The sequence below is a fragment of the Cimex lectularius genome, unplaced genomic scaffold, assembly GCF_000648675.2.
Source record: "Cimex lectularius strain Harlan isolate CLEC.00 unplaced genomic scaffold, Clec_2.1 scaffold2, whole genome shotgun sequence".
NCBI lineage: Eukaryota > Metazoa > Arthropoda > Insecta > Hemiptera > Cimicidae > Cimex > Cimex lectularius.
The window spans coordinates 4,355,036-4,376,281 of NW_019394219.1; the positions used below are offsets into that span (position 1 = coordinate 4,355,036).

The 21,246-nt window shown below is 34.3% G+C and overlaps 1 protein-coding gene across 1 annotated transcript in view; it reads left to right on the top strand.

The window, feature by feature from the left end:
- LOC106666795 (dipeptidase 1) overlaps positions 1-21,246 on the top strand; it is an 87,992-nt gene that overhangs the window by 46,764 nt on the left and 19,982 nt on the right. The window contains exon 5 of the mRNA XM_024230249.1: positions 966-1,152. Coding sequence (XP_024086017.1) covers positions 966-1,152 — 187 coding nt within the window. The remainder of the gene's footprint in view (positions 1-965; positions 1,153-21,246) is intronic.

The following is a 21,246-nucleotide window of genomic DNA, read 5'->3' on the forward strand; positions in this document are numbered from 1 at the left end:
AGAACTTTGATGAAATCGTAAGAAGTTATAATGGAAACTATTGACCGGAAATTTGTTTGAAACCGGGACCAAGGACCCGAAGGGCTAAGACTCAATTATCCCCTTGCAAACTTGCAACGATTTAGCCAAGCTGGGATTATAGTAAAATATACATGGATTGTACGCAACAATCTATGTCGCCAGTAAACACAATCAAGCTAATAACAATACGGGGATATTAATCTAATTTATTACATAAAAGCACTGGGTGTAATTTGAGAAACAATAAAATATCCCATTACGAAAACTTTAATAGCTTATGAGTTGATTAAACTTTCATGATGACGTATTCTCTGGATTAATTCTGAGTGTAACGCAGTAAAGTTCATTAAATTTGAACTAAACGGTTGTCGAAAAATAGGGTTCTTCAAAATAATTCAATTATTTTTTTGGTATTTTGACCAACTTTTCCAAAGCAACATATTTTAATAGTTTGCCACTCCAGAATAGTCTATTATCGGTAGATGAAATCACTTCAATTATTTCAAATATATCCAAGTCAACATGTATAGTTTTTTACGTACCATTGCGCTTATATAATATTACTAATAATGTGTAGAGATTAGTGACCGTTAATCGATAGTTATTCAGATATCGTGAGATGAGGTCGGGTGTGATGTAGGTTTCAGAAAAACATTTTCTTTATCGTGCCNTGTCCCTGCCCTCCTGGCCTATCGCTCTCTGTCTTCTTCTCCCTACGATTAATTCATCGTCAAGGCAGTTTTGACCCATCGTGGTTGTATGCCTTTATAATATATTTAAAAAAAAGATATGTTATGTTCTTTTTGTTTTTATAGCTTAGTAAAAAAATAATTAACTTTTTGATTAAATTCAGTTTTTCCTTGTTTCATCATGAATTCCCATCCTATTATATTTTCTACTTCTTTACTCACTTGAAAGTTTCAAGTTTTTTTTCTCTGTTTCAGGCGCTAGTTGCATTCCAGGTTTCAGAATAAAGGTGAAACAGCGGTGGATCGTTTTAATGGCAGTGATTTTGGCCGCTGTTGCTGGAGTTGGCCTTCCATTAGCATTGAAAATTCAGGCGGGTGCGACGTTTGAAGAAAGGCTTGAAATTGCTTCAAGACTTTTACAAGACGTCCCACTCATCGATGGGTAAATAGATAAACAAAATATATATTATTTTTATGCTCAAACATATATTTATGTTTCCGTAAAGTTGTCATGTTTCACATTTTTTTATGTCGACTATAACTTAACAGTATAGCACTTTAAACATTTTAAATACATCCATTATATTTCGTGGACTGATTGATCAAATAATTTCTTTTAAAATAATTTCTTCAAATAATTAATCTTTTTATGAAAAGTATTGGTTGAAATTAAAAAGTTAGTATCACAAGCGGGATTCGAACCCAAGACTTCCGCTTAATACGCCGCTGCTCTACCACTTGAGCTATCGCGACTTCGATCTACTCGGACTCCAACTCCTCATCTCAACCTACAACCTTTCGAATTTTTCCTCCTTTTTGCCATTTTTCAAATGTCGTGTAATAGCTCATGTAGTCAGAGCAACGGCGTATTGTATTGAGTGGAAGGTCGTGAGTTCGAATCCTGCTCGTGACATTAACTTTTTCATTTCAACCAATTCCTTACATGAAAAGATTAAAACATAGCAATACAATTTTATGAGCTTTCTTCATGAGACGTGTGAGGTAATGATGTATCAGATTTCAGGGTCTGCCTATCACGCTGGTTTAATCTGTCGGACACGTCCCGGCTTATTTAATTGTTTGTCAGGGATATAAGCATGGTGAGATACGATAACAAGCTCAACACGGGATATGGAGATATTCGCCGGAGTGCGAAACATAATCGTAATCGATACGCCTGACCAGATGAACAGAAAAGACCAAATTAAAAATACAATTCAAACAATATGATATTTTATTATAATTATTTTATTATTATTTTATGACAATAAGCTTTGCAAAAATTACCTTGCAATAATTGCAATACGTTTTTTATTCAGCTTAATCCTGACTGTCCAACTACAAACACTTTTCAACAAATACAACCCGATCAAATAGAACTGAAATCTGAAACCACTGATTATATGTTAAATAGTTTAAAGATAACCGGCAATTATTTTCGTCTAAATAAAAAGTTATGAATCTAGTTTAAGTATTAATTAACAGATAAGGGGCCAAAGTAGTTATAAAATAAAATATTGCTGGATAGCGATTTTAATTAGGTTTACACTCCGTTCAGGGTGCTTAGTGTTTACGATTAAAACGGTAATAAAATATTAACTTTATTTGTCGTTGAAATCCATCAACGGTTGCAAAGTGAACCTGTAGCTTAATCGTCTTCGACCCTGGCTGGAGGTTTTTTTTTTCTCTCAGGCGCGTTTGGGCATTTCGCCATATTCAGTCGTCCGTTTATGTAGTCAGTCGAGTCTCTTTTATACGCTTATAAATAGTGAAAGGGGTGAAAGGGACGTATCTTTGATGGATTAACTCTCGGTTTTTTTCAGGCGTGCGTTCCGGTTCGTTATTGCAGTCTTTAATTCGTTTTTCGGCTATTTAAAAAGCAAAAAAAAATTATAGAAATGTGTTATTTCAGGTTTTTCGTACTATGTACGATACCCCTAATCATCTACAGAAAAGACTGCAGAATCACTGAATTTTAAAAAACATACTAAATAAATAGAGAAAAGCCATGAAGGTAGTATGCTGTCTATAGAGGTACAATCGATTCACACAATTGCTAACCTATGCAAATTCATTAACAAAGGTGGGATGGTATAGCTGAGGTGGCTCAGAGACCTCATTTATTACACTGGGTCTATAAGGTATGATATTGTTCCACCTGCTCCTCCAAACATATTCTCTAGCTTCAAGTAATAACATAAATATATTTATGTTTTTCACTGACGTGTTTATAAATTCGCCGTAACGGAATGGAAATAAAAACAGAATAAAGGCCGGAACAGACGTGTGGCATGCACAAGTGGATCCTTGGGTCTTAATAAAAATGAATAATTGCCGTGCGATAATGAAAATTGTAAAAGAAAGAGGCCCAATATAAATTGTGGAAATTGGACAAATAAAAATAAGTGCGTAAATAACGAAGTTACCAGATATAGTAGCAGATATAAGGAAGGAAAGACATTACTGATTGGATATCAAAAAAAGTCCTGAAAACGGAAGGTCATAGCTTCATAAATGCAGTGAAAATTATCTGATCTATATAAGTATCAACAAATGAAAATAAAAAAGATAAACTTCAGTTTCGAAATAGTTCAAATTTTTGACAGGTTAGTTACATCCCTCCAGCATACATAATTATATTTCCAAAAAGTCATCCCAAAGATTTCCTTCACCTGTAAGTGGGATTTATGCTTCTTTAACCGCTTTGTGCTTCATCAGGCGAAAATCCCAGACCAAAGAACGAAAAATATCTGGGAAGGATTTTTTGTGTGATTTCTCTTTATAGATTTATACCACGTGGTTTGTCCACTAGCTATGATCTTTTTGTACGCAGCTTATATTTAGCTAGGATAACTTCTATTAAATTACGAAACCTCCATTATCAGAGTCTCCCCAACACAGTTAGCCAGTGACCTAGCTGGTTTTTACGATTCCAAGCCATAAATTGTGAAATATTTTTCTGAGATCGCAGTCAGCGCGGTGAAGAACCTAGTTTGGCTATAATTGGTCATCCCGTTTACCACATAATATGGTAATGTGCCTGACAGAAACCGGCGAGGATATGCACCGGTTGAGCTTCCTTCCAACTACTACTACTACTTAGTAAATGCGAGTCGGTTGCCGTAACTATTCAGCCACCTTGGCCCCCTTGGTATCGGGGCTTAAACCTAGGACTAAAATGAAAGTAGGATGTCTGAACACTACAGACTCCGGAAACATGTTTACTAACTCGTAGCAGCAGAAACAAGCCTGTGCAGGTATTTCCAGGATGGAGAAGAAACAGCGGAACATGAACTCTGTTAAGCTTTACTAGATAATGATGGAAGTCCATAATAGATTAATATTGGTAGCTTAGGTCTATCATAATCCAAACAGAGCCCTTAGAAAAAATCTACCTTATCCTTATTTGCCTTTCCTTAAGTTAGAAATGTTAACCTCTTAGATTTTAGAACATTATGAAGAATGTTCTTTAAGAAATTCTGATTCAGATAACATTTCTTGTTTGTCTTTTTGTCAACGTTTCAATTAATGTTTGCAATCACGCAAAATACTTTGTAAGATATTTTTGAAGACTTTAGTTATCCTTATAGGGACCGATAAAGCCATGTTCACTTTTGAAGGGCGTAGCTAATAAATTGTATAAACTCTCCTTTGTAAATAGTGTGAAGTGCTTCATTGACTTTAACCCCTGCTTGCCGCAGTGTACCTTAGCAAAACAAGACAGTTTAAATATCGACTGTGGATCCTTAGAACAAACTATACTCTTTCTCCATTTAAAACTTTGACAAACGTCGTCCGCTTGTTATTTCTTTACGTGATTCATGAACATTTTTGGAGCGCTTCTTGTCTTCTTTCAAATAATGTGCATAATTTTAGTTGTTTTTTTTTTTTTTTTTTAGTTAAAAGTACGTCACTTAACGTATTGTATTGAACTATTCAGCCATTTTTCGTTGATTCTAAATCAAGCATATAACCGGTCAAAGTGACAAAATCATCAGAAAATTTTGTACTATTTGGAGGAAACTCAACGAACATGGAGTCATATTGGCGCAGAATTATCATGAGCACCCCACTTTCTCTTCCTTTTACCAGCCAACTGGTTTCAAATATGCTCATCTGTCCTCGAAGTAATTCGCAGAAAGTTGAACAGTCTACGTGGGCATTTAAACTTCCCGACCTCCATCTCGCATTGAAAGCACCTATTTATTACGCTTAAAACTTATGTACATCACGGTGCCGCGGTTGTACTTTCTTGAATAAAATTTTTCAACTCCGTAATTGCTTTTGCTGGTCTTAAGCCAACTGGACTATATTTTAATCATGTATTTGGTGTTCCATCACAAAATTATTGACACATTTGTGTCGACTAATAGATGGGAATTGTAAAAATATATAATCTGATAAATCCAACTTTTTTTTAATGAAATAATAGGACTATTCCAGGTTTTACTTCTTACAACTGTTAAAAAAATTCCAAAATACCAAGTTTTTACAAATAAATCAAAGGGGCCAATAATATTTGTGTCATTTATAAGTGAGTGCCAACCTGTTCAGTAAAAGTGGGTAAAGTTATCGGCGGAACGCAGCAGCTAGATTGATTCGTACACAAGGTCTGTTTAAATGATTTATGTGTCAGGTCGTTTATCTTCCTTTTATGGCACGGTGTAGTGGAAACGTTGTAAAAGCGTAGCAACTGCGAGATATATAAAAACCTAAAAACAATCTGGTGTAAAACACACATGACATTAATTTTATATTGATTTCCCAAGATCGGAGGCAAAAAAAGGGCCAAGTGGATCAAAGCCATCAGCTAAATTTGACAGGCGAACTGATAAAAGAGTTGAAAGGTTATGGAATAATTTATTGGTCGTGTACGAAAATCCTGGTCCGTCTGGTTTTCATGGTTTGGCCAATCTTTTCGTCATTTTAACGTCGTTTTCCTTCTTCGAAATGTCGTTTTCCTTTTACAGTTTTGCAAAGCGAAGTGTGGACTGGGTGCATCGGTCGGAATGGGCGAAACGCGTCGACCCGAACAGCGAGAATAGACGGATCCGGGGTTCATCACGTCTCAGACCTCGGAAAAAAACCTCACTGGTTTACAACAGAACAGATAGATGTAAATTCAACACGATCCGGTAGCCGGTGTTTTTGCACCTCGATAAACGCCATAAATCGTCGATCGTCTTCCTAACGATAAAAAAAGTGTTCATTTATCTAACAGCGAACCAAGCTCCATTTATCAAGTCGACACGCTCGCACTTTTTCAAGAGAATTGCAATTAAAACTAGATATAAATGAAAAATACTACATCCTATTGATTAAATTGAACTCATTCATTAAAAAAACTCGTGTATTGACAAGCTAGCCTTTCTCGGGAAAAGTCATATAGAAAAATAATCTTATGATTTGTCCCCATATGGAGTGATAGGAATTTAGGACTTAAATTTGGTCTATTGTGACGATCTCTGCCAATGGATTTCCTAAAAGAATTTCTTTTTTTTTTATGAAGTTAAAGAATTCTTGTCAGGGGAATGTTATCAATATTTATGTCGCTCAAGAACGGTTTTCACAAATACTATCACCTTCTCCTAGCTATTGTAGGTCAGCACAAGATATGTTCTGTTGTCTCTATCTCTTCTGGACATTATCGACATGGTCATCTCATGATAATTCCATTTTTTCAAGGCAGCACTTTCCTGCAACATGATGTGCATGTAAGAGTGCCAGTATAGTTTTTATGAACGATTTCCTCTTACATTGGGGTTATTTTTGTTTTCCCAAGCTTGGTTTTCGCTCTCGTGTTCTTAAGTAACCTATTCCATATCATGCCATATACCTATTCCAGTTGTTTGTTAATCTGGCTAGAGTTTATGATTATTTTTAATTGATTTGGACACTGAGTTGTACCAAGCTTTCTAGCTGCCTCGTTATACGTAATTTCCTCATGATCATTTACGTACTTCCAGACAAGTTTTGTTTTGAATCGTCAATTTTGAGTTGTCTGGATATCTAAAAGTATGATTTATTGTTGCACCCTTGAGATTTTTACTATTTCTTTCATTTTCACATGTTTCTATGGCTAGTTGCTTGAAAGATGATTATGGTGAAGCTGAGGGCCATGTGTTGCGGACAGTTAGGCCCATTTATGTTCATACCATTACCATTTCCCATCTTTGAGCCGTATTTATACTATAGAAAACCTCCAGATTTATCTTCTTTTGCTTTATTTTTCCAATAAGCTATCTGTTCGATAATTTCGTTGAATGGTTTCTGAAAGTATGGTATTTTCTTTGATATGTAAAGTAGTATATGGTGTTGGCTGTTTTTTTTTCATTTCAACTTGGCGATTTTGGTATGACTAGAACTTATTATATACTTTCTTTCCGGTGTCCGATGAATCCTCAATTCCTCGATCGTAACCGTCCGTTTTGCATAATAGGCTAGCTTGACAGCTTGAATAAACGTTCCATTGCAGCTGTGGGTGTCATTTTAATAGCACCAATAATGCTAAAGCAAGCTATACTTTGGATTTTTTGCAGAATTTACTCTGCTTTTCTTTGTTCCATTTTTGGCTACCATATGTAACTTGCATAAGTGTTTGTAGATCTGATAACCGTAAGGTATGAGCTTAAGGTCATTTTAGGATTGCGTCCATAAGTTCTTTCTATATAACTTCTTCGGAATGTTTTATTTTTCGGTTTTTCTCTCGTTTCCGATCACAAGCTTAGTGAAAGTACTCCTCCTTGTGGGTGGTCTGGAGCGATCAGTACCTCATAATTGGATCAACTCTTTGAACGTTGAAAATCATTCTAAAAGCCACGGGCATGAATGAATTTTAATAGTAATTTTTTATGTAACGTTTTGGTTAAAATGAAAAAGTTAATTCGAAAGGTTGTAGATTGAGATGGGAAGTTAGTGTCCGAGTGGATCGAAGTCACGATAGCTCAAGTGGTAGAGCAGCGGCGGTAGACCAAGCGAAGGTCGTGGGTCCGAATCCCGCTCGTGGCTTATCATTTCAGCCAAAACTTTACATAAAAAGATTAATTAATTGCAAGAAGTAATTTGGTCAATAGACCACTAAATATAATGGATGTAATAGTAATTGTGTGCATCAGTTATTGTAATATAAAATGTTTATCAGTTATTTTAAATTTGTGAAATTGCTCCTTGTCTCAAGACGCTAATGCCAAACCTAATGGTTATTCGGGGTGCTATTTTCTCAAGTGTTAGCAAAAGTAAGGGAATGAAAGGGTTTGCCTGTATTAAAAACGGTCTTTACAATTGAGAATCATTTATTGCATTTTGTTTCATTGTATTACAGGCTGCAAAGAAGAGCCCACTAAATTTAGATCAACTGAAGAGTTGGCAATCCATCGTTTACGATATTAATATTGCAACGGCCTATGAATCTTTTGTATTTAATGTGCTCAATAATGATCAGTTCCATCGAGTAATTTTTTATTTATGCTGTGACTAAACATCTGGATTTTCTTCGTATAAATAAATTATCAAGATTAACCGCTCCTCTATACAAAACTCAGCTTACCTTATTTTCCAATTAACGTGTTTCCATTAATGTAACAACGTGGTTGTTCAAAATATTAACTAAAATACGTAAAATGTTGAGCTTATTTATTATAAATTCAATTCTGCTTAAATTTACTGGTGACACCCTGTGCGAACATGAATTTTACACCGTTTAACCTAACTGCAACAGCCTTTTAACTCTAATGGAAATGATGTATGATGGAGTGAGTGCGGTGTTCAATCCTTTTTAAAAAGATAGTTCCTTCTCACAGTAAGTTGTTTTGCAACGATCCGGTTTTCGAGCCTTTAGCTCATCATCAGGTTGAAAGAGTTCCTAAACTCCTTTGAACTCCTTCAACCTGATGATGAGCTAAAGGCTCGAAATCCGGGTCGTTGCAAAACAACTTACTGTGAGTAGGAACTATCTTTTTAAAAAGGATTGCCTTTTTATAAGACATAATTAACCATATACTTATATTGTCCTACTTTCCTCATACCTGGAAAAATTCTAAGTTATCCCAATCCCAAAATTCGGCAACGTTCATACTTTATCTTTAAATACCGGTCTATTTCACTCCTTCATACCCTTTCAGAACAAATTGAACTTGTGATGAACTTCCTGACAGAACATAACATTATAATGTCCATTCAATTTGGTTTCATCCAAACCATTTCACCATGTTTTGTTACCATCATTCATCATTTTAACATAAACAAACATACTGCTATGGTTTATGATTTGGTTTAGTATAGTGATGTTCTAGTTGCTACTGAAAAGGACTTTGATGGTGTAAAATACAGTGGTGTCACAAATTTAGCCTAATGGTTTTTCTAAATGTAACACACACATTCTAAGTAGTTATCTGTCAGGTAGAACATTTTATATCTAGGTACAGGTAGTTCAGTAATCCTTAAGCAGTAATGGAATGGGTGTTTCTCAAGGCTCCGTGCTGGGTCCTATATTTTTTAACATCTTCATAAAGACATCAAATCGTCTTTGGACGATACTGTTTGCGTTTATACAAACCTCTTATCAAATTTTCAGGGGACCATTCCAGTTTTTATTTCGTTACATTAGTTTTGATACCTGAACAGAATTTCCCTTTTTTCGATTTTTATTTCTAGGTAATCATAATTTTTTATTGGCATTAATTCCGGTGATTGTGAAGGTTTTCATTACAAGAAAATTACACAATTTTTTTTTAAATATTCCAAATTAAAATTTTCATCCTAAATTAATTGCGTTAGTACTTTCCTTACGGTTATTTTTAATTTATTGTATGTACATGTACAGTTCTGTTGTCGTTATATACATTTTTGGCAACACTAGTGCTAAACCACACAATACTTTCCGGTGACGTGGAAGTAATCGAAAGATGGCATTAGCAGCGGCTAGTGAAAAAAGGAAATAAAGCGATCCGTTTCCAACATAAAAGAAAAGCTTTTTTCATCTTCTACCGAATTTTCCCGAGAAAACCACCCGTGGAGATGTTGCTAGCTTTCACAACTTGTATTCTACACCCTCTCGATAATTTGGGCTGTTGTTGATCCTCTTCAAATTCGATTACTATGGCGATATTTGTTTTTCTAGATTGTCGCCAATTTAAAAAGACGTCCAACTACAAAAACAAAACCTTGTCAATTATTTTTTTTTAATACTTGGACAAGCATAAAACACTTATTAAGTAGAAATAAATTATACCATTAATAATTTGCACCATGTGGTAAGTGCACCATGAGGTTTTTAAAATCCAAGCAGAATTTATTTATAATAATGACACACGTATTTACTTATTTAACTTAAATAATATAATTCCTGTCGTACAGGTAAGCATAATGTCCAATTAATTACTCGTTTGATGTACTTGGGGTCACAGCCACTTTTCAACAATTTTTCCAAATTAATCTGAAATAAAATTGTAAGTGCTATGCCGGGATTCGAACCAAGAATTGCTTGCATGGCGAATAGGTGAGACGCCTATCACAATATTTTCATTAGAGATTAAATGAAAAATTTAATAGTAAAAGAAAAAATCAAATATCAACTTGTCAAATAAAAAGTTCCGTTTTTCCATCGAGGAAATGCGTCGCTCATATTAAATCCTGCGTCGTAACCCAGGTGGCCTGTTTCGACCCAAAAGTCCGAACCCTTTTCTATGTTCATACTTTAAGCTTGTTTTACTACCTAATTCTGCGTAATTGGGCTGAATAATGAGTAAAACGTTGGATTTTTCGTAATTGCTATTATGAAACATACAGATTGTTCAAATAATGATACGATCATATTTATGATATANTATATATATATATATGTATACATTATAAAAATTGCAGATGTCAGAAAAAGAAGGCTATTAAACAAAAAAAAAAGGAAACTAAAATTATAAAAGTCTGTTTTTGTATTTAGGAGGCTATTTGTACTTCTTTTGAGATTCTAATAAAAAAGACTAACTTATAACATTTCAATTAAATTGAAAAACTAATCGATGACTATGGAACCAAAGAAATGCTAATTTATAGAGACCAAAGGCCAAAAGCTACTGAGAAGTTCTATACTAAAATGTCTTATTAGTTTCCACAATGTTTTCTCTAAATTGTTCTTTTCAACAAATGGATTGTTTTGCATAATATAAAATTAGAGAAGATCAATTACATTTTAAATTTAGAGTAACTAGAGAAAAAAATCGTTTTATCCTCCGTAAAACTTATCTTTCGCTTTAAACCTTGGATTTTTCTATTAAACAATTTTTTGGGGTTTGACTTACTTTACTACTCGAAAATACAATGCACTGATCTATCCAGGCATGCCATTACAAAGTTGTTTAAATGAAGAAAGTTTTGTGAAATTCTTCAATTTCTACGAAGTTCCGTCATAACGTGGGGAATTTTCGAAATAAACCAGACCTTCTAAAGTTTAAATTTTAATATAATTTAGTATAATAATTTTTTAATATAATTTAATAATTTGTTTAAATTTAATCGCCAACGAAACGGCCACCAGCTGTATTGAAAGGAGTTCGTAGACGATTCATTCTTTAGACAATTTAATGTAGATGTTAAAACAATTTCAATTTTGAAGAAAGAACGTACAAATAACGGAGATCTAATTTTTATGTGACAAGTCCGTTTTTTCGGCAAAACTTAAAAAATCTTATCTACTCGACGGAGTGAATTAGAAAACCCGTTTTCCGGCTTGTACTTCATTATTTATACTCCAAGAAGGAATCACGAACTTGTAAATTAAAGTTTTGCTCAGAATCAATTTACCTTTACTCATATTAATCTACGTGAACGTAAAGAACATTTCGGTAAAATCCGTAGTACGATAATATATCCTCAATCTTCTTTTGTTTTTCAAAATTTTCAGTGTCAGGTTTTCATATTTCATTCTTTTCATATTGCCTACTACTTCGCTGGTTCATTTTTCAAAAACTTTGTATGTTATCCTTGTAATCCTCTTGGTGTTTGATTTCCAATTAGTATTTTCTTAGGTCTTTTCTTTCCTATGTTTCACATTTTTGACGGTTTTAAGCTTCATTTGAAAAAATTTACCTATTTAACTTACCCAATAAAATTAATTAATTGTTGTTATAGCTATGTAAACATTACACACACAAGGAAGTGGAAAGAGTCTAAAAATAAATTAGATGTTACAAATCACATGCGATTAATGTGTATTGTAAATTCTCTTTTTTAATAATGAAATTATGTATCAAAATTATTCTTCTTAATATTTTTTTATTTTGTTTTCACTTTGAAAGCAACCGTTGTCAAGTCCTTCCGACATGGAAAGGCTATTCCTATATAGTTAGAATACTGAACAGTGCAAACTATGAGTTGCAATGCATTGGCTCCTTTGTGAGTTTAAAAAACATTATAACAACTTGCGATTGTGTGTGTTCATTTGATAGAAATGGTGATTGTATCATCGGAAGCCCAAAGGAATATATTATCAGCGCATACTCTTCTGTATCGAACAACCAAACTTACAAGAAAGTGGCACGGCTAATCAAATATCGCGGTTGCAGATACTCAATGAACCTCCGGAGTTTAGTCGATAACTACGGCATTTTCCAAGTAGAGCAAAATTATAAAAAGAAAGAAGTGTCAATCGTCTCATCTCCCACATTCCCATGGTACAGGATAAACCAGATATTTTCAAAATTTCCAACTGAAGGTTTTTGCCACGGTTATGGGTGGAAAAACAACGAAATCAGGTTGACAGTAGTGTTTTTAGCTTCGGAGAAAACATGTGAAAAATTTCGACTCCAAGAGAAAAATTTGTTACAATTTAGAGCGAATTCACACGCCAGGTATTCCACGACGTATTTCTCGCTAAGTCGGAAGGCGTTGGAGTCGTCTGGAATGGTATGCGGATGGATTAAAGAAAACGAAATCCTGAACAAAGGAAGTCCTCTTGTTTGTTTCGGTTCGGTTTGGGGGATCCTTTCTAAAAAACTTAATGTCCAAAATTCAACGAGTAAGCATTATCATTTATGGTCGAAAATCGACAGAGTAAGAACATTTTACGAATGTTACTCCGGGAGCAAATCTGTTTTAGAACATGTGTTCATTTTCCATAACATTCCATTATCTAGCTGCATTATACTTGTTATATTAATTTTTTACGTTAACTGAAGAAGTTAAACTATGAAAAATAATATTAAGTAAATGAGCAATAGTATAATATACGTTCAATGTAAAATAATATTTTTATTGGGATTTTAACCAAAACAAACAAATGTATAAGTATCTAACAAAAAATGTTATTAAAACTTTTTCATATTTTTACCACGTTTTACTTTTCTATAGATTTTTAACAATTTTAATCAAGAGTTGCAACAAAATCGGAACGAGCTTTTTTTCAGTTATGACAAGTTTTGAACGAATAAAATCCGAGCTGAAAAAAACCTATTCTGTTCGGGACAATATGAAAATTGTCATGTATGTTGTGTCTGTCTGTATTAAAACTCGATGTCGAGCGGTGTCATGCAACAGAACCTTTTATGTTCACCGTTGTCGGTTGTTTTTGTAAATTAAATTTTTATGCATTTGTTCAATTTCTCGGTAGAACGTTGAACAGACACTTAATTGTTTTCCTATTGACATTCTGTTTGGGCATATGGCCAGGCAGATCGACATCTAAATTAACGCAATCACGATAGTATTGTCCTGATTGCGTTAATTTTATATATTATAAATTTTTCATGGCATAAAACAATGGCCCAATTTTAATAGAACATGAATCTCTTCTTTGGACCTTTTGACGTTCATTGATCTCAAGTACAACTCACGTTTTGCTTTTTAAATTTTCCCATTAATTGTGTATCTGATGGTTAGAAATTTTAAGTAAATTGCCAATTTCATGGAGTGTCTTTTATCTAAATAAACAAAGTTTAGTGCCGAGGGAACCACAATAGTAATCAATTTGGGTCCTTGAGTTAAACTTGACATACCAATAGAGGGGAAAACGAAAAACATAAATTTAATAGTAATCGAAGTTAATTTTCATCTTAAAGTGTACTACTTTTACCTTTTAAAGGAAATATTGTAAGCATAAATAAAAATATTTAATAAAATAATATATATATATACATATTATATAATGATGACGAAGAACCAAAAAGCACCAGAATAACAGAGTACAGGTAGACCAAAATGATCGGAAATAACCAAGCTACATTATCATAAAAAAATAAAAAAATTCAAAAAGGAATTCATCAAAGGCATCCCTCGGGATATGGCCACTAGAAAACACAAATTTTAAAAAAATTTTGTAATCAAATGAAAAAAGGACAACTCCGATACTTCCGAAACATCCCAGCCACAACCTAAGAACTCGATCAAGCACAAATAAATACAGCCGAGTTTTAATATAAAAAAATTATGACAGCCTCGTAAAAAACAATAATAAAATAACTTTGGACTACATCTCGACAAGAAATCATTAAACCTTAAAAACAATGTACTCCGACAGAGTAATAAACATCCTCCTAGCATCTTACAGAAATGTATAAAAATAACAAACAAGTCATTTTAAACTTTTAGGATGGGTTGATGCTTGTATAGGTATAAACAAAGAAGAAAGAGTCTCAGCAAGTTACAGCTTTAAAGCAAGAAATAATCAAAATTCTTATGTACAAGTAGTAAAATAGCTCCCAAATTATTTTGTTGAAAGAACTATGATGTCCTTAAATAACTCAAAGCTAAACTAAAAAGGGAGACTGAAAAATAGAACACGTTGAATTACAAGACTGAGGGATAGGTCACAGAAACAAAATAAGATGGGAAATAAATAAACACGAAAATTATTTCAGCCGGAATTTATATAAATAAAGTAGAGAAAAAACCCCGAACAGGAATGTAAATTCATACTGAGAAATCGATAAATCCAATACAAATGCAAGCTCTATTACAAGATTCAAGATGCTGTGAAAAAACTACATCGAAACTGTTAAAAAATTCAAGACTAACGCTATTCAATCCTACGCTTTAGGAACACAGGAGAAGCAGCCTGGAAACTATCAGATCTTATCTTTTTCTTCTTCAAAGGAGATAAATGGGGTATTCGCAAGGGATAGTCTCGTCAGACTGATTCCGACTCCAAGCAGACTTTTCTCCAACATAATAGACAATCGGATAAAAGGCATCTGCTATCAAAACGAACCAAATGAACAGATGGGATTCAGTGATGCCTTTTCAATCATTTACCACATACATGCTGACAGCCAACTAAAAAATAGTAAAAATTTTATTTCTTCTATTCAAAAAATGTTGCCTTTTGTTGACTATGAAAATACGTTTGACTTCATCTCAGGTATCGCAGCTCTAGAAATTGTAAATCGATGTGTGACTACAGTCAAAAAATGAGAAATGCGTTGACGTTTAACGAATAAATTATAATTTAAGAAACACACACATGGAAGTGACTACCGTATACCTTCATAAGTAAGAAAAGGTGCAATAATATTTTACAATTTTTTTCGCCACCTTTGAAACATTTGGCACAACAAATAATAACGGTAAATTTGACAAAAATGAAACCAAGTAATCACTATTTAAAACAAATTAGAATGCAGGAGGAAAAATGGCCAATGGTAAAAAAGACAGAGGGTGAGAGCTGCAACGGGTCGACGAAAACGTTTATCTCTGTCGTAAGCATCGAAGATAGAACAATAAAAAAGTAAGATAAAAGCTAATCCAAAGCCAAGTACTAAATAATCGCTTATTTTAGTCTTATCAAAAATAACAATTCTTAAAAAGAAAGACCGGAAAAGAACACAATTGTAAAAAAGTGGAAAAACATTAAACTCAAACTGCGCACTACATGTAGCAAGAGGTAGCAAGGATAAAAAATTTTCCGAAGAAGGAATAAGAATAGAAGAACAAAGGACTTACAAGGAACTTTTATTTGGAAGAAACACCTCCTACATTTTCGTGATACAGGATAAATCATATTTTAACGATTTTTTTTTTTTTTAACTTTTTGTCATGATTATGAATAGTTAATAGCAATATATAAAATTGTAATATAACTAAGACATATGAAGTCCTTAAAATTATTATAACTCTCGATACATGATTATTCATTTTTGAAAAATTAACAGTATTATAATTAGATAAACTTTTACAATGTTTTATAATGAAATCAGAAAGAAGAAGATAAAGAAATAACAAATGAACAGCCAGCCGAGTAGAAAAATCTGGATGTCAACGCCCTTGATGATTAAAGCGGTGGGCGGTGATGACAGCGGGTGAATGGAGATTCTGATGGCCCGAAGTTCTCAGTTGGACGACTCTTGGGCGGTGGGGTCGCCTTTTTGCCGGTTAACAAAGTTCGACGAACATGGGCCACTTCGAGAAATTATGCTAATTAGAAGGCAACGTGGGTTGGTTAGACGATCCTTGCCCTTTCTCTCCAGCTGTTGACAGCCTACTCAATGGCAAAGTTCCTTCGGGGTCAGTCGTACTTTAAAGACAATTTTTTTGTGTGACAAGTTTCCGCAATGTGTACCTTATGCCAACAGATGTAAAAACCCACTTGGATACAGCAGTGTTTGGGTCTCGTCTTCACATTTCTTTATTTTTACGACATTTGTACATCTAATGAATTTAATTAGTTTTACTAATTATTTCATGGGATAGGAAGTTATTAGCGTGAATATATAGTGTGACAATGGGGACGATTCATCGACTAAAAATTATAATACACAGTCATGTGCAGAGGAAGGTATCCAGTCCTCCATAACTCTACAGTAGGATTTACAAAGAAATGAATGTTCTTAAGAAGAAGTGAAAGTACCTTTTTTGAATGTATGAAGGATAAAATTTGCCTGCGCTCTGTGCTGAAATGAACTAGCTGTTGATAGCCCCTGAGCTTATTGGCTGGATGGACAAGACCGAGGTCTATCCCCGGTCAGCAAACCGACTCACGACCTGCCGTCCAATTATTTTTCGTTTAATTCCATAGTTAAACTTTTGGGAGCAGGGGTGCCAGTTTGTCATCTGGTATATCTTGAGTGTTTTCACCGTTTTAACCCTAGTTACTACATCTGCATGGGTGGCATATGATGACTCTTTTCCTAGCGTCAAGGTTATCATAGCTAAAGTTTCCTAGATTTTACTAGTTTCAGAGAAGATACAATGATCACACGTACCAACCTACGAACAACAATGCGATCTGGCTCTCTGAAGCTACAAATACAATAAAAAATATGATCAGGTTAAGGCAACATCCGTGGATCGGATCGGCAGAGAAGCTCCTACGTATCAAGAGAACGTCCGACAGCTGGCCCTCGAAGGATCTGAATTGTGGAAGAGAGATCATTAAAAATAATTCATGCGAGGTTGAAAAACGAACACTTACTTTTGGGACAAAGCCCTCGTACATGTACAGAAAGGCTTCCTATGTTACCCACTTAAATGAAAGGCGACATTCCTTGGCTACATATAAAGAGCGTGTAGGAATGCTGAGCGATATATATGTTCTTGAGCAGGACAGCGAGTATTTAAGTTACCTGTTTGGACTTTTCGAGAAATCAAAGTTGTTTTATAGCATATAGTATTAATATACATCTTGTTTTGTGTTTTCTTTACATTTAGAAACAATGTATATATTAGCGTGAATGGTATGTATAAATGATTATTCAGAAATCGTAAGATGCAGTCTGGTGTGATGTAGGTTTCAGAAAATGGTATTGTTTTGTTGTTTTCGATTTCATGTGTAAATTGTATGCGTGGGTGAAAGGTATTAAATGTATCTAATGTAGTTTGAATTTGATCTGTGGGAACTGCTGTCAATACGTATGTATAAATGAGATATTTGGAAGGAATTTTACAAATCGTGTGGGAAATTTAGGAAGTATTTATGAATGAGTGATGTGTGACTATTTCTAAATTTAAAAACGGACTAAAATTGTTGAAAGCCCATGGAAACTAACTTTGGTGGGACGACGGATAAGACCGAGGTCTCCCTGAACTAAAAAGCCCCGAAGTAGGTGAAAGCAAACTCAATACTGTACATTTGTGTGCGGAGTTGAGTTAAGCTTATATAAATCAATTATAATCGTAAGGTCGTTGACAAGGTTTTTCCTGTCTTTCAAGGCATTGCTAAAGTGATTTCTCTGGAGAAATCTACAGGAAAGTCTAGAAATGGACCATTCATAATCTCGAACAGTGCGGGATACCGATAAGAAAGGGTCCAGGATATAGTGACCGACATATTCGGCTGAATAGCGTGCGCCTCTTTAAAGATGATTGGATGGTCATCTATCTATGTAACTATCGTTCTGCAGTGCTTAAACTTGGTCAAAAAGCTCTGCTTCGGATTGGTCTTTTAATTATTAAACCAAAACGCTATTGATTCCAATTGTGTGTTTTTAAGGCTTTCGTAGTCGTTATATCTACATATTTCGTTCTGCTATTTGACTCAGAAAAACAATACGCCGACAAGTTGAAGTTTGTCTTTGACTACCCCCATAATTCAGGAATAGCAACCATTTGTTCCAACAGGAGTAATAATTACGAATATGCCTTTTTGGACGCTGAGTTCTTATTTCCAACTGAGATTCCTCCGTGGATGGGAGACCAAATCCACAAAAGGTAAGCGCATTGTGGCTTTTCTCTAAGCATAAACAATTGGCCATGTCGGCGGTTATTAATGAACACTCGCTCCGCGTTCAATCACCATCCGAAAGGTGTTCCATAAGTCTTCCCTGTCATCGCAGTTACCGAAAGTACGTTTATTGTTCCAGCTGTTGCTGTTGAAAGTACTGGACGTTGTAAATCATTGGCAAAATTTATTGCAAATTGGGGGAATTGTTGTATTTCCTCATTTTTTAGTTTCTCTTTGAAAGTTCCAGCATAACAGAAACTATTCAATGCAATTTAAACACACACCTATTAAAATGCAGCGAGGAAATTGGTAGAAGATTTATTAGCAAATAATTGCACAATTATTTAATTTTAAAGAGGCATTGCTGGATCTCTGCTATATAATCTAGCTATATATTCAGATATATCTTTGTGATTAGAGAAGGACTGTATTAAGATATGGAAAGACGTCGAACAATTTCTTTTTACTTTTGAAAACGAATAGCTGTTTCGAGACATTATCTGATATTTATCTTTGTATTGACATGCTGAATAATCAAATTAAACCACTCAAGTAATATTTTATGCAAGTATGTAAATAGGCATCTATATTTTATTCATATAAATCTAAGTTATCAAGATGATCCGCTTATCTATTCCCAGTGTTTTATTTATTTCCCGATTAGGGTGTGAACGTAGTATCCTGGAAATCATTTAGCTAGTTTACTATAGGCTCTGAAGATGTGCTAGCTAAATTAAGATCAACTGCCTGATAGACCTTACGCAGTGTGGTTCTATGTTACTATCTTCATTACTAATTAAAGCTCTTCGTTAAGTTTAAGGCTTTTTACCCCGTGTATATCATTCAGGCCTTAGCTTTTATTCTCCCGGGAGTAGGCATCTCAACCTCCATTGACTTTCGCACTAACAAAACATTTTCCTCTTCTTCTTCTTATTCCTAGCAATATCTAAACAGGCTTGTTTCTGCGAGTCCATAAATTTACCTCCAAAGTGTTCAGTCAGCAGTCCTATTATCAGTCCTTGGTTTAGCAGTTCTGCCGTTAATTTCTATGATGGTCTATTGATGAACTTTTTCGCACATATGTGTTCTGGAATATATTTCCATTGAGCCGAGTTCTTAGGATATAAGTCCTTGCGCACACATGTGTTGTCAATTTTTTTTTTTTTACGAGGGTTCGCAACAGCAGAGGTTATATCACCCCTTGGGGTGCCGGTATTGAAAAATAGCCCATTTGTAAGTGCAGCGGCCCTGCATTCGAACCCGGGACCTTTACCTTACAGTGATGGGCGCCGTGTCAACGTCAAAACCGTTGCGGCCACCGACGCACCCAGTGTTGGCAATTAGTCATCATTTTAAATATTTATATTTTAACGGTCTATGAATTCTTCGAATGATTTACCTTTGGTGCTGTTAATTCATTCAAAGTAATCTAATATAATAAACTCTGGAAGCGAGGGAATTTTTATCGGGAGATATTTTATTGAAGTTTGCTAGGTTATTAACTGTTTGGTCCTGTCATCAAGATCCGCCTGGCTCGCTAGTTTCGTTTGCCAGTCGCAATTCAACTTTTCACCAACTTTAGTGGGGTTTTGGTGAGTTAATTTAGTTGATATGAGTCTTTTTTTTACGTTTGTAAACAGTAAAGGTTGGAAGGGCGGTGATTGGTGCTATTTTTGTTTTCTCAATGGCATGGATTGTCATTTTGAGTGTGTGTGTTTTAGGCGGTTTATGTCCGGCATTTCGATATCTTTGGTGTCATGTAGTGTTTTAAATTTAGTAAACGATGTGAGCGAATTTTTATTGATAAACGTGTTGCTAATTGTCTAGTATAATATAAATTTTGTCTGTATATCTTGGAATGTTTCTAGCATGTTCATTTTTCCTCATGTAGTACGTCACGCATCGTTCAATTATAAACTTCTGAATTGTTCATCTTAGAGTTTGTCTTAATTTTTATGTGAGGTGTATTGCGTAGTTTTATTGTCAATTGTTGTCCTAAAATGATCGGACCTATTGATTTAATCTGTCTTTTATTTTTTTACCAGTCTGCTTTATTTAGTTTTCCACTTACTCATAAGTTAACAATATATACAGATTTTATCTAGCGGGTTTGTCTTGTAGATGATTTTGTATGCAATGATAGATGATTTTGAAATGTAGCTGTTGTTGTATGTAATGTTTTAAAATTGTTTTATTGTTAATCATGGTTTTTTTGTATTTTTCGTTATTTATTAGCGATATTTTAATCTCCCCGTATTATTAATTGTTGGATTTCCAAGATACTACCCTATTCTATCTTACAAGACATTTAACCAACTGTATGCAATTGCTTTTGTTTAAAAATGGAAATGGACCCTAGACTCGTTGATGTTGCCAAAACAACAGAACAAAAGAAAAAGCCCTTGAAATTCCAAACACAGTAAACGTACAGCTAAAAAAAGCACTCTCTAAAGCTATCAAACCCATTGATACAGTTAAACATAGTAAAACTTGTTGAATTGAGCTCACGAACAAACAACGAAGTACAATAAGCCACACATCTGCAGTGCTTGGTGAAAAACCAATTCTAATATCCTCATCATCACCATTATCACCACACCATGTATGCCAGTGTTGTATTTTTTATGCGAGTATGTCATCATACAATTCACAAATATGTGTCATCAAATGTCACAAGAGCCTATGTGTTTTCTTCTTAATCTATAATAATTATTTCTTCTTTGTAAAGTTTTTTGAAAAATATTTTAGTGATTATGGCTGAAGGGTAGTTTTTAAACCTGATTTATTTGATTATTCAGTCTATTTCTGAGGTTTGTGTGTTCTTCGGTTATTAGTTAATTATGTTTATTAGCCGTTTTTGTATAATAATAATGTTCAGAATTATGGTATTTTCAG